General features: G+C 35.8%; 1 protein-coding gene across 4 annotated transcripts in view; it reads left to right on the top strand.

Moving 5' to 3' along the window:
* The window catches only part of LOC124856848 (SLIT-ROBO Rho GTPase-activating protein 3-like), a 55,011-nt gene that overhangs the window by 22,861 nt on the left and 17,072 nt on the right, over positions 1 to 15,078 (top strand). For 2 of the 4 annotated variants that reach the window (XM_047347752.1, XM_047347751.1), the window contains exons 5-13: positions 4,319 to 4,510; positions 4,825 to 4,953; positions 5,058 to 5,279; positions 5,703 to 5,804; positions 7,784 to 7,981; positions 8,098 to 8,182; positions 9,426 to 9,453; positions 14,628 to 14,658; positions 15,012 to 15,072. In XM_047347752.1, coding sequence (XP_047203708.1) covers positions 4,319 to 4,510; positions 4,825 to 4,953; positions 5,058 to 5,279; positions 5,703 to 5,804; positions 7,784 to 7,981; positions 8,098 to 8,182; positions 9,426 to 9,453; positions 14,628 to 14,658; positions 15,012 to 15,072 — 1,048 coding nt within the window. Of the gene's footprint in view, positions 1 to 4,318; positions 4,511 to 4,824; positions 4,954 to 5,057; positions 5,280 to 5,702; positions 5,805 to 7,783; positions 7,982 to 8,097; positions 8,183 to 9,425; positions 9,454 to 13,003; positions 13,107 to 14,627; positions 14,659 to 15,011; positions 15,073 to 15,078 lie in introns of all 4 variants that reach the window. The other 2 variants (XM_047347750.1, XM_047347749.1) reach the window with 1 other exon arrangement.

The following is a 15,078-nucleotide window of genomic DNA, read 5'->3' as shown; positions in this document are numbered from 1 at the left end:
TTGCCCCCTCATGTATGGTGGCAAATTGCAATACGTCTTATGCTTCTTTGATAACTGTGCCTTTTGCTCCACCTGCCACGTTATTTGGATGGCCACATTTCCACATGGCAACAACTGGTACGTTTCCAGTTGTGCCATAGTAGTGTTTCCCATGTCGTTATATTGAAAGGGGGTCCCTGCCCCTTCAACAAACCCTATACATGATCAAGTTAATAATTATATCGAATTTATTTTATAAATAGAATAGATCACAGCAGAAATCATTTAAGATTACCTTTCTTATACCAAACAGGTCTATATATTGTCATTTTATGAAACAAACAAAATGATCATGTTATTGTTCTTATTGTCACACTATGTCATTTCTGCCAACGTGGACGTGCTCTATGCATCACACATATTTGTGTTGGATTGTGCGCACAACCACAGTATTCTGTAAGATGTTGATATACCTTTATGATGCAATACTGCTTCAAACATCTTCACAACTTTATCTCTAATCCGTCTACTGTGTTTCTTGGTATTCATGACGATGCTGGTTTACTAACATTCTCTAGCAAACCTCTGAGGCCTTCACACATCAGCTGCATTTATGCAAAGATTGAATTACTCACATGTGGGTTCAGCTTGCTAATTAGGTGACTTCTGCAGGCAGTTAGCGGCATTAGATTGGATTGAGGGGTATCTGATTAAAAGGGGCTGAATATATTTGCACGGCACATTATTTATAATGTTTTGTAAAGTATTATGTAAATTCTTGTTTAATTTTTCTTCCAGTTCACAAGGAAAACTCCAGTCAGTAACACGCTATTTTGTGTTGCTGTCAAAAGGAATGTCTAAAAAATAAAAAATTAATTTAAAGATGAAAAACCTTTGTCCCGAGCCTTTGATATTATTTGTTAAATTCAATGTGTGATCAAGTAATAAAAAAATTTTTTAGGCAAAGCTTGTTTATCAGGAACATGTAAAATGGCTAATGACATAATATCCTTGACTGAAGTGGAGAAAAAAAGAGAAAATGTCTCATTGAATGTTTGAATTTTTCAAAGCATTCATTATTTGCATACATATTTACTCTTATATGCAAAATGAGTATAAAAATAATAGTAGTTGCATTAGAAATTAATGGGGTTTCTACACCTGTACTTTTTGTGAAAAGTGGTTTAAAATACATAAATGTGGAAAAAAAATTTCAAAGAGCAAAAAAGCCGCATGATATGAACAGCATAGGAAATTTTCTCACATGTAACTTTATACTGCACAAATAACATTACTTCTCAACTAATATTGATTTTTCTCTCTTCCCCTTTTCTCTATCATGCATTATTAAAAGCCCGTCTGCAACTCCGACACACAGCACAGTGAATAGCAAAAGTCTTTTCAACTTTGCAGCAATAAAAGTAACAGAGCTAAATGTGCATGTCTAAGTCATTTAATCTGCTGTGTTAAGACATTTTAGAGGCTGATGGATCAGGATGACTATCGTCCACCAATTATTTTCTGCAGTCGAATTGTTACTTGTTTCATTTGCAGCACAGACGGTTGCTCTGTGTCACTTTGTTACCTCCCTTCTCTCCTCCTGATCGATCTCATGTCCTCTCCTCGTCCATTTCAGTCAGGGTTGCTAGGTAACCAGAACCTGAGAGCCAGTGACAGGGAAGCAAATGTTGCTTAATTGGACTGTTGAATCTTAATACTTAAACAGTTACATAGGTTGACAGTTGTAACAATTTTGTTCATAACTAGGGTAAAACAGTTAATTGGATTAAATGTGATTAATTGATTAACTGGAGTACACAGACTCTAAACCATGCCATTTGTTTAAAGTATAACCCATTCACAGCAGTAATTAAGCCAAAACTGTACAAAACACATACATTTTGACAATTAAGATGAAAAATCTTCTTTGTCTATAAATATGCTTTATTCAGAACTCCTCAAGTGGCATAGCTTTAGCTTGGCTTGGTTCAAATTCTGTTAAGCGTCTTTGCTGTCTGATTATTAATCAGTTAATTAAAAACAATAGTCAGCAGAAAAATCATTTAGCAAAATAATGATTGGTTGCAGCACTATTCCTAACATCTAGTTCTTGCTTTAAATCACTGGAATATTTATTGTGTGCATTACTACAATCTAACCAAGACAAGATCTTAGACAAACACACCCAGATCAGCTTCAAAATATCAATAAGAATGTGACACTCATGAGGATGGTGAAAATGATACAATTCCCATTGCTTTCATCTGAGTCACCTGAAAATACTCCACAGTGATACCAGTATCGCATGTACTTCACCATGTCATGATCATGTGTCTGTAAAATGAGTAACCTGCGGAGTACCATGAAATGATACATCTGCATATACTAACCAGAAAGAAAAGCATTAAGTCTAAAGTTGTAAACTCACCAAAGAATTTCCTGAGCAGATGTTCCAGTGAGCTTAATTAAAGCTAGTCACTTACATAGAAGCTAGTTATTTGATATTAGATAGTAAAAATGCACATGTAATGCTTGAAATTTGGAACCTTTTCCAAAACCATCTAATATTTTAAATAAAACAGAATATCATGAACTTGAAATAGTTTTAACATTTAAAATAATACAGATTTATGTCCTATGTAATTCATTTCTTTACTTGCTTAATTCTTTATTGCTTTTCTACTTGTCTACTTACTCACAGATATATCAATACATTTGGAAAATTATGCAGTGCAGTGTACAAGCACTCCTGGAAGCAAAATGTATGAAAATATGAGAAATAAATTCATAATTTGTTTCACCAGCATAAAAAAAAATTCCAACTTTTAATTTGAGTACATTTATGCCGTGGGGGAAAAATCCTTTAGAAATGATTGTTTTTAACAAAACCAACAATTCTCATAAGATAGATGTAAGTGAAGCATTTTTTTTTTATTCATACATGACTATTTTAAGTTAATCAAAGTGTCAGGCAACTTTTGATTACAAAGACCTAACTCATACCTTCCAGTCTTCTCTCCAGTCCCTTCAAACATGAAACCTGCAACGTAAATCTATGCGGCTGTTCACTTGCAGAACAGATTTTTGTGACCACTCTAAAAGTGTGTGTTGACATTAACAGTAACTCAAAGGGTGTGGGCAAATACACAGTAGATAAATCAATGAAAAGCCATTTTATGAGCAGAAGAAAAATGAAAATGGTGCGTTTAAAAAAAATTTATTTCTATTTACAGTATATTATACATTCCTACCTGTTGTTGAATCACTTCAGATTAGTCGACAGCTCTTCTTATTCTATCAAAAATCTTTCTCTCTTTTAGAGTGTCCCCAAGGCAGATGGGGATAAAATTTTAATTCCATTTGTTATTGTTGTTAGCCACGACAATACACATGAACATTCATGGAGTTGCATGTTTTTGCACAAAATAAAGGTGTAAATGTGTAGCTCATCTTGTAAATACAATGTGTTTGTAATCAGTAGGTCCTGAGTTTAAGCTCAGCTTGCTCTGGTCTTTTTTTATGCTTGTCAGTCTTGGCTAAAACATGTCTATATTTAGACTTCTAAATGTCTAAAAATAAACTGAATCAGCTCTTACGTTTAGACCCAATATATAGCAAATTTAGCCTGGACGTCTATTTAAACATTGGTTAGAAAAAAACGCTCACCAGGTGACTTGGTGGCATAATAGCTGTGTGTTGACTTCAAATATTAGACCGCCCTGGTAAATCACACAGAAAGCTAAAAAGAGTCCATATCTACCATGTTGACAGGCTACTACAAGAGCTGGCACACAAATCTCCAAAATATAGCTGTCCCTGTTATGACAAATCTAGAGTGGTAATATCAGATAAAGACATTTGACTGTGTTAAACCGTGAATAGATATACCTTTATATTCTTTTATTAAATAGGGATTTTGTTAAGTTTTTCCTCTAATAGTTTACAAAAGTATTGTTTCTAAATGTTTCTGACTTTTTGTCAAAACATTCGTAAATTTTTTTTCTCATTATAATGAAGCAGTTTGTGCAGTCTTTAGTTTAACCCAGAGTGATTTTGACTCTTTCTGTTTAAACAGTGCTGATTTTTAAAAGACTACCATCAAGCAATTACTTCCTCTGGTTCACAAGGTTTTATGATTTTACTTGGAACCATTTTTTTGTCATTTAGAAAACATGTTACTGAACTTGAAATAATTAAAGGATCTACAGTTGTCTGACTCCAAATAAGAAAGATGGTGATAGATGTGTTGAAGGCTGCTTTTAAAATGTAGAATCCGTTCCGTAATTCAAAATTCACAGTTGTTCTTACTGTTCATTACCATCCTTTTTTATTTCCTTAGGTTATGAAGACGTACCACATGTACCACAGTGAAAGTCTGAGTGCTGAGAACAAGTTGAAGGAGGCAGAGAAACAGGAGGAGAAGCATATTGGTAAGGTGAACGACATCAGTGCTGGCCTGTTGCGTCACGGTCACGATGAACGTCCCCAGCGAAGAAGTTCAGTCAGGAAGATGGAGAAAATGAAGGAGAAGGTTCGTTTCTGCTGACATGAACACATGTGATAAGGATGCATATATTGTACATTATAGGCAGAAAAGATTATGCAAACAAATTCCACAAATGCATTTTAAATGAGATTCCTGCATGTTATCATTGTGTTTATGCAGAAATAATATAACGCTGCCAGAAAAACTCCTGTCTTTGCATTGTGCCATGCACTCAACACATATATTGACGCATTACTGAGATAAAATCAATGTAATGTGGTAATGCTTTCTTTGAGCACATTAAGATGACAGTTAACATCCTGCATTGATGGGACTCTTCCTTCCTTTTCCCTCCCCAGAGACAGGCCAAGTACTTTGAAAATAAGCTGAAATGCACAAAGGCCCGGAATGACTATCTCCTCAATCTGGCAGCTACCAACGCCCTGGTTGCCAAATATTACATCCACGATGTGTCAGACATGTTAGATGTAAGTGAAAACCAGACAGATCCAAAAATGCTTAAATTTGATTTTGGTTTGTTGCTTAGGCCTTTAAGTTGTTTAAACTTACTAAATGGTTTCCTTTTGGTCAGTGTTGTGACCTAGGCTACCATGCAAGCTTGGCACGCACCATGAGGACCTATCTGTCTGCTGAATACAGCCTGGAAACCTCTCGCCATGAGGGTTTGGATCTACTCGAAGGAGCCGTAGATGCCATGGACATTAGAGGGGACAAGCTAAGGTTTATGGACACACACAGTCAGATCTTCTGTCCTCCAACACGCTTTGACTATCAGCCACATATGGGGGATGAGGTGAGTCTGGTGCTGGTCATTTGACCCCTTCGCTACTTTGTACCTTTCTAGTTTTCGATTCATACCCATTATAAGCACTTTTCATATTCACTTTGAGAACTGCTGATTTAAAGTAAATTCAAATTTTTTACTCCTAGGAGTTTTGAGAAAAAGTGACTCCATTAATCTTTTTTACTAAATAATTTGAAGGAAATACATGACCTTTAAAAATTCCTATTTCCATTTATCGGCATAATTAAATTGAATCCACGACTACAGAGAATAGTAAGCTAAAATGTCAGTACGAATGGACAAAATACTAACGTGAGAATTGGTGAAGGGGCTAATTGGCCTGCGGCTGGTGAGTTGTCAGAGATAGATGTTCATGTTTTCATTTAGCCCTCCCTCTAAGTTAAATAAAAGATTCCTTTTTTTCTTTGCTAGGTGTGTCAGGTTAGTGCACAGCAGCCTGTCCAGACAGAGCTTTTGATGCGTTACCACCAGCTGCAGTCTCGCCTCGCCACGCTGAAGATAGAAAATGAAGAGGTGAGAGCTTCTGTACACACAAATCTCAACTGAAGATTGCATCTGGAGGACTGGATTAGAAAGCCAATTTTACCGAGTTTTGCACAGGGGCAACAAATGCTTTAAGCCATTGTATTATGCCAAAAAAGAAACAGTTTTTCACCATCACATTTTATGAGACTACGAAAGGAGTTTGTATGAAAACATATCCTTTAGTCCTCAAAAGCCATAGCATTTGACTCATGCTTTTTTATTCTCATCAAATCCTCAGTGATTCCCCCAGGGCCAGTGATGAGTGCATTGTAATACCAAAAGAGACCACTCCCTTTAGGATAGCTTTCTTGTGGTTTATTTTTCAGGTGAACAGACAGATACTTAGAATAACTCTTGAACTCTAGATATATGTTTTTGGTATTTTTCTTTTTTTTTTTACCTGTTTATAATTTATTGTTTGTATTTTACATTAGCTCTTTGCTTTGGAGTCTTTGTCACAGAGGACTCTTATAATGCAAATGCTTGAAATGTATTAACCTGCAATCCACTCTGAACGATAGCAAAACATTCTATGAGTAAAACACCTGCAGTGTTTATTGGCACCCGTGTTGAAAATCTCCGAACATTTTTCAAAACAAATGAATCTAGTGTTGCAGCAGCATAACCTCATACTAAGAAAATGTCTGCATTTCTTTTAACAATAAGCTGTAAAGGTTATCTTTTAACTTTCTTTCCATTCTTCCCGTTGTGGGGGGCTGGGAGATAAACGGGGGTCATAATGCTTTTAATAATTGCTCTAACTGTAGGTATGTGCAAGTTTAGGCAAGTAGATATTTTCTTGTAGCCATTTCTTGAATAACATGAACTGCATGTTCTTTTGTCTTTCTAAGAGATATGGGCCTTTCTTAGGCAAGTTAAAGTTGAATAAAAGCATCTTCAGATTTAATTATGCAATAGGAATTTTTTTAGAGTGCAGCCAATTCTGGTAGCGGTGATTTTGTAGAACAAAAATATTTCGTAACTAGATTTATTTCCCTACTGCATAAATGTACTCAGACTAAATGTTACAATAGCACAGGTCTTTTCTATATTAATATTTTATTTTATCGTTAAAGAAGTACGTGACTGTTTAGGTAAACTATGAGATTTTTTTTTTCTGTACAGTGATCATAGAATAAGTTCTGTTTAGCGAAAAAGTAACATGAAAGTCTGAGTTTATAAATTACAACATGCTCACAAAGTCACGTGAAAGACGCTTTAGATTTTCAGATTTTTCTTAACTTATTAAACAGGTAAACCTAGGCTAAATAGCTGCTGGCGGCTTTAAATTGTATATTAAGCTACTATCTGTAGTCTGGTCCAAAATATATTCAGTTCTATTCAGTTTAGTTGTTCATATAGCACCAATTCACAAAGAAAATTAAGAGTTAATGATAACCGCAGCTTTTTTATTGGTTTCATCTGGGAGCGAAACACATTTAAACAGATGAGCACTGACCCAGTTGTGACATTTAAAGAATAAAAATAGTACACACTGTTATTCCCAGCCATAGCTCTTTCAATTACTCTGTCCCTGAGAGAGACAATGAGAATTAGACACAGGGCACAGAGATAGGTGTTTTATGTATTTATTTTTATTTTTGTTCTCTTCACTTCTTCCACTGGGAACCACCTCTCTGAAACACCTTTGACTTTGTTAATTCAATTACCAATGTTAAAGTGTCTCAAAAATACAAAATTAAAGGTCACTATGCTGTTTAAATGTATCACGAATATGGAAATGCACATCTTGTATCTTCCTACCTCACATGGGGGACCATTGTTATCCTTTAACGTCACAATGGGTCAGGCTAAATATTGCAGTTTACTCAGCTTTACAATGTTGAAGTTAAAGTGCCTCCCGGAACTCGGTGTACACCAAAATCTGATTATTATCACATAAAAATGCATATAAAAGAATATGTGGAATTGTGTATATTATGACATGCTTGGATGTCTTGTGACAGGTGAAGAAGACTCTTGATGCCACCATGACAACCCTTCAAGATATGCTCAGTGTGGAGGACTTTGATGTATCGGAAGCCTTCCAGCATAGCCAGTCCACAGAGTCCGTCAAATCGGCCTCATCTGACTCCTACATGAGCAAGGCAAACACAGCTAAAAGACGAGCCAATCAGCAAGAGACGGAGGGCTTCTACTTCACAGTAAGTTAGCAGACAAAAGCAAAAAATACACAAATACGCAGGGAAATGTTTATTTAGAAAATGTCAAAAATATATCTGTGGTACTATATAATATTTGTTCCCCTTTTGAATTGCAGAAATACAAAGAGTACTTGAATGGCAGCAATCTTATTGTAAAACTGCAAGCTAAACACGACCTACTGAAGCAGACACTGGGAGAAGGTGAGAAATGTAAAAATAATTTGGACTGGAGTTATGGATGTTTTTTTTTTTTTTTTAAATACAGTAAACATCTGCTCTGCATTTCCTTATTATCTCTCTCTCACACACACACACACACACACACACACACACACAAGCAGTGAAGAAAAGCAGTGCTGCGCTCTATAATGCACTGGCTAACAACTATGTTATCCAATAAATTTGCTTACAATCACTTCTATTTATTATAATAAACGACAAAGCACAATAATTATCCTCAGCCCATTTCTGTTAGATTACTAGTCAAGAAGGACAGAAATTAGGAGCATTCCGTAAATGCCACCACTGCTCCAGGAGACCACATGCTGTTTGAGCATTTTTATAGACGCATGCTAATGTAAGCACCCATAAATACTCAAATAAAACTAAAATAAATTCTCAAATCATCGACGCATCACAGAAAAGAGCATTTTGAGCATTTTGTATGCTAAACACATAAAAAATGCTGATTTCCTCTCACCTATTAACAGAAATTACTAGAAATGACTCAAAATACCAGTCTAAATTGTCCAGGCTTACGCTGCTCCCCCTCATGTATCCAGACAAAATTAATGTTCTCTTAATTGCCTCTGGTCTGTCTCCTTGGGGTATCCTCACTGTAGTAGTCCTCATAACTATCTTCAGCAGAAAGCCATTATGCTGCCATGTTTACAGCTGGGCGGCATACCTCTCGCTACACTGCCCCCCTTCGGTGACCTTAGGCGAGTGTGTGGCTACATCTGTTTCCCTGTCAAAACCAGTGCATTTATTAATAATACTCATTGTAATCATGTTTCTACTTAGTATAAAGTCATGCTAAATGTATTAGATTCTAATACATTTGTATGTTTTGTGAGTTCTTAAAGCCACTGTGCTACAGATTCATGAAATCACCCAACTGTGCAAATCAGCTCGCTTAGCCTCCCTCTCCAGTTGCCCCTGGTTACATTTCCCACTTTGCGGATGGAGAGAGTAGACAGGCCGTCCCCTTCTGGGGGGAACCGCTGAATGACCGCTGTCTGGCAGCAAGTCAAATGCAGCTATGGCGCTCACCCCATTCAGTTTGGCTGAATAGATGCCCCTTTTTTCTTTATAACACCCCCTTTCCTTCTCCATCTGCCAGCCTTGTATAATCAGCCTGCACTCAACCATACCACTAACTGCTGTGATTGTGAACTAGCTGATTCTAATTTGGCCTCTTTTCCTCTGCTTCCTCTGCTTTTAGGGGAGAGGGCTGAATATGGAACAACAAGGTAAGATGTTCAGTGACAAGAAGATGAATAAAGTAGGTGCTGATGTGTAAAATCCTTCCTGTGTCTCTAGGTGTGGCTGAACTGAGACCACACAGTGGGAATAAAAGATTTCATGACATTTTTATATATTTGTTAAGCAACCTGCTATTTGTTTAAATTAAAAAAACACTTATTGGACTAAGCAAAGGGACAACATTTGAATGAATACGTTTAGTGTGGGAAAAATTAAGAAATATTCAAATGGCAGATAATTGTTTAAATCAGGACTCTGCAGCCTGCGGCTCTGGAGCTGTTAGCGGCTCTTTGAACCATTCACAATGGCTCCTAATAAATTTTGCTAAAACTAACAAATGAAGGTTTTTTCACTTTTTCACCTTTTAGTTGAAATAATTGCTTTGAATTTCCACAACAAAATGGCAAAAGAAGTATCAGTAATATGCTTTTAGATCCATTGTTTTAGATTCCATTTTGACTTAAAACTTAAAATTAAAAACTAAATTGGGGTTGTTTAAAAATGACAATTTATTTCCTAAAGCAGATATTTATTAAAAATGTATAAGTTGTTTTATGGCTCTAAACAGGTTTTTTGTTGCTGGACTAAAGGGCTCTATGGATGGGAAAGGTTGTAGACTCGTGGTCCAAATGCACTTCACACTTCATTCATCTTTTTCTGAGCTAATTCCTTGCATCCATATACAGTGCAATGCAAAGGTATTCTTACCTTTTAAACTATCTTACACTTTATGTTGAAACAAAACAAACGTGTTTCATCGTGACTCTATGTGATAGACCAACACAAATTAGTGCATAATTGTAAAGATGACAGAAAATGATACATGTTCTTCAACATTTTTGCACAAATAAAAATGTGTTAAGTTTGTTGTGCATTTACATTCAGCCCACTTTACTCTGATACCCCTAAGTAAAATTGAGTTTTGCCAATTGTTGTAGAAAGTTGTAGAGATGTTTAAAGCAGGGTAGGTCATAAAAACAATATCCCATGCTTTGAACATCTGTTGAACATCTTGCAGAGCACTGTCTATCAAAACTGATGCAGGTCAAGGAGAGTGTTAATCAAAGGAGCAGCCAAGAGGAAAATGTTAATTCTGGGGGAGCTTCAGAGATCCACAGCTCTGCTGGAAGGCAACTATTAGTTTCAGTCTTCACAAGTGTGTATTTTATAAATAAAATCCTTTGCTGACAAAAGCCATAAGCTATAGAGGACACAGCGAACATGTGGGAGAAGGTGTTCTGGTCAGGTGAGCTCAAAAACTAAACTGAACTGCGTGTAAAATGTTTGGGTAGAACAAAACACCGCAAGTCAACCAGAATAGACCATCCCTATGGTAAAATATGGGGGTGAACGCATCATGCTGTGAGAATAGTTTTGTTCACCAGGTGCCAGGGTGGCTGGTCAGTTGAAGGGGAAATGGATGGCGCTAAGTAAGAGGGATATCCAGGAGGAAAATCTGTTAGACTCTGCAAAACACTTGAGACTTAGTCAAGGTTCGGCTTCCAGCAGGACAACAACCTCAAACATCCAGCCAGGCTATAATAGAATAGTTTAGATCAAAGCATATTTATGTGTGAGAATGGCCCAGTCAAAGTCCAGACCTAAACTGAAATTAGAATGTGACAGGAGTTGAAAATTCATGTGAAGAATGGGTAAAAATGTCAAGTGTCTAAACGTTTAAACTAGTAGAGACATACTCCCAAAAGACTTGCAGCTATAAGTACAGTCAAAGCTGGTCATACAGAGTCTTTACTTGGGGGTGTTAAATGCAGGGCACACGTTTCAGATTTTTATCTTTAAATAAAATTTATTTCACATTTTGGGGAATGTGCTTCTTTATGTTGATATTCATTAAATGTTAAAATAAAAAATAACAATGTCACTGTTGTGAGTGTGTGCTACATTTTTAGGCCACTGTAAACATCCTGTTAGTTTATCTTATCTGTGCATGACACAAAAACAAGAAGACACAGGAAAACCTCAAGCAACTAGTAAAACCATAGTCTCATGTTTTTTTTACTTTGGTTCCTTAGCAAACAGAACACTTAAGCTTTTAGAGGGTGGCACATTTACTAAAGATAAAGGCTGGCAGGCACTCATCATTTGTACAAAAATAATGGCAATGTTAAGCTCTGATTTCTTTGAAACGTTTTTCTCTTCGGATTTGAATGATTAAAATAAGTAAACACTTTTATACTCCATATTAAAAATAAAATGTAAAAGAATAAATAGCAAATAAGCAATATTAATGTTACAGGATTTTTATTTACTGTAGGTTTTCTGAAAAAACAACAAGGTATGTATTAAATGAGGTTTCACACTAACCACAAACCTCTTGTGTCCGTTAAAAATCTCCTGGTTGTATGAATGGCCAACTACAGGGCATTTTTTAAAGCTGATATTTATTTCCTCCTTTATTAAAACCGGCTTAAACAGAATGAATAGCTGAAATTCCAACAAATGGGGAAATACTCATGCCTCGCTATTAGGCGGCTGTAATGTTTATATCAGTTTGCACCAAAGAAATGCAAGGAAAGAAAACTGATTGCAGCTAGCATTGTTGATAGATGATATATATATATATATATATAACTTGTTTTCTGAAATTGTTTAGTATTTGCTGCTGTTGAGCACATGATCAAACATAAATATGAAAACATTTGGATAAACTTTGCCAGACATTGATTTGTTAGAAAACAAAGAACCAAATGGTTGCTTTGCTTCATAGCAGGGCAAAATGTGGCGATATGAGAATATGTTGACTAATTTTGAATTAGTCCACTTTTCCATTATTTCATAAACTTTGTACATTATTAATTGTTGCACTGCCAGCAAAACAACCTAGAGGATGACGCTACCACCACCATGTTAGACAGCTAGTGTAGTGTTCTTCCAAACATACTTCAGAGAAAATACTTCTCAGCAATGAATACTAGCAACAGCTAAGATTTGCTTTTTACTTTCTGCATCACAATATTATTAACTATAAGGCTTGAATTGTTCAACCACTGTAGATGTTAATTAAACCATGTCTATTAATATAACCAAATCTACAGTAATTTAACATTCTTTAGCACTATATTGGTTAGAGTTTTTATAGAAATGGCATTATAAGCAAGCATTCTACTCCAAAAATAACCATTAAACGCAATCACTGAAACAACAATGTTGTCATAATTTTTATCTTCACATAAGTATTTGTAACGTTATTAACTGAACTACATTCTCTCCAGTTCCCATGCTATTCAGTTTAGTATAAGGGCTAAATGAGTAATTTTATTTTCATAACTGAATCATAAATGATTATATCCCTTTAATTGTAAAACCGCAGTTAATATAAATAAAACTCTGTTTTGGTTGGATGCATTTTGATGGGGTAAAAATCTGACATGAAAAATGTTTTAGAAAAAATGTTGGTACTTTTTTCTGATGCATCATCATCATCAACATCATCATTAGGATTATTATTCTTATGATGATGATATAGATTATTATCATTATTATTATTCAACATTATAATCCCCACCATCTCTCCAGGCCCCCCACTCTTCCCCCTAAACCCCAGAGAATGCGGAAGTGTAGACCTCGCTCCATTTATAATCGTAAGCTGTTTAACGGCAATATGGAGGCCTTCATTCAGGTATCAGCCCATCTGTGCCTTTTGTTTCTCCATGAGCTCAGCTGTCTCACTGGCTGCCCTTTGGTGGTGAATGCAGGGAAGAGGGGGTCTTGCTTGTTATTCAAACTCTTATTCAAATGTTTCGCTCATGCGCTTTCCTCTTGCTCAACGCCTTGTCTTCAATCTTCCAGTTGGACAGGATGGTTAAAGCTGGTAAAATGTGATGTGAAGACAGGTTATTTTACATACTTTGCTAGCTTTGGGCTTAAAAAGCTGACACTGAATTAATGTGAACCAGTTGGCTATGCTAATAAACACATGGCCGCATTTTCTTGGCACCTACATCAGCCCACAACAGTGGCATCAGGCTGAAGTCACTGCATAATCAGCTGCATAATTTATTAAAAAACACACATTTTTGACCACTTTGTTGGGTTCTTTCTTAGCAAAAAAAAAAAAAATTGTATTCAAAGTTCAAGCATAATAGCAAATATTTACAAAGAATGCTGATATTTAGATTAACAATTTTAATAGGGTAAAAAAAGAACTGATTGGATCCCATAAAATAGAATTAAATTAAATTAAATTCAGCATTTTGTTTTGACAGGATTTATGTTTTCCAAACCAATGGAGGGATTCTGCTCAGTCTGGAAAAATATGGAAGTAATTGTATAGTTTTTAAAATCTGGACATTAAAGAAAACAAAAACTAGAGAAAGCTTACGTTTTCAGACTTTACATCATATTTCTTTATATAAAAATAAAAATCTGAATTTCTAGAAAATAAAGGGTATTGTTTCATTGATTTATATTTGGTAATATTTATCTTTGACTTGCCACAACATAACTTGAGCTTGTGTCTCAATCGTCACTAACAACACATACTCATTCAAATATAAATAAATGGGCCAATTTGCTGTTTTTACCTCTGAAGTCCTCTAACTTCTTGGTTTTAAACTGGGCCCAAGGTTCTTCATTTGGGTTCGGCTAAGATGCCAAACAAAGCACTGAAATTCCTACTTTGTTATTTTTGAGAAATGACAACTCATAAATTGTGATATAAAGATTATCTGTATTTAATCTGGGATAATCTAGTCCACATTTATGTAATTACTGTACTTTTTACATGCACTATGTTTGCCTAAATGTGAACAAAATAAACAACATAAGCCCTTTACCACGCTGCTGAATTGGAGGTCAGTTTCATCACTGTGTTTCTTGATTTGTTGAAATAAAAAAGCAGACTACTTTGTACTCAGATGTCCATCTCAATAACTTAATTCTACAAAATTTTTTCTGGAAAAAGTATGAAAATTTGAAATGAAAAATTTGAAGGAATCCTGCCAATGCTCTTTGATTGCAACCTAGCCCTCCTCCCTCAGGCCCTATCCTCCTGTCTCTCACCCCACAAGGCGCTGAAGCTTCAGCTGCTCTCTCAGGCCAGGCCTCTGTTACAGTCTATCTCTCTTTCTCTCTCTAATCTTTTGTGGTTGTTGTTCCTTCTCCTGTTCTGTCTCTCCATGCCTTACGGCTCTCTACCCAGGGGAAGGAGGAATGTCCGTGCCAGGAGTCAGGTACTTCATCTTTGAACAGGGTGGGATCGTCATTGTGGGTTTCATTGCTAACTGACATTTCTCAGCCTCTGTTCTGTTTCTGTTCCCTTAAAAATGCTGTTTAATAGTATTATTCTGTATGATGATACATGTGCTTGTTGGAATTTATTCTATTATATGTATGTTTGATAGAATTATCCAGAAGTTATTTTTTATATTTTATATTGCTATATTTTATTTAGTTGTTAATAATTTACAATATCCCCTAAATTTCATGAATTAATATGCCTTTTTAGAATTTCTCCATACTAATTTATCACCTGTTACTTTCTGTTTACATATTTCCAGTCATTCTGATGTGTTTCCTTGTGCAGGATTCAGGGCAGCCTATACCAGTGGTGGTTGAGAGCTGCATTCGATACATCAATCTGTATGGTAGGT

Source organism: Girardinichthys multiradiatus, chromosome 20, assembly GCF_021462225.1.
Source record: "Girardinichthys multiradiatus isolate DD_20200921_A chromosome 20, DD_fGirMul_XY1, whole genome shotgun sequence".
In the NCBI taxonomy this organism is placed as follows: Eukaryota; Metazoa; Chordata; class Actinopteri; order Cyprinodontiformes; family Goodeidae; genus Girardinichthys; species Girardinichthys multiradiatus.
The sequence above is the reverse complement of the archived record's forward strand: the minus strand, read 5'-3'. Positions and strand labels throughout refer to the sequence as shown.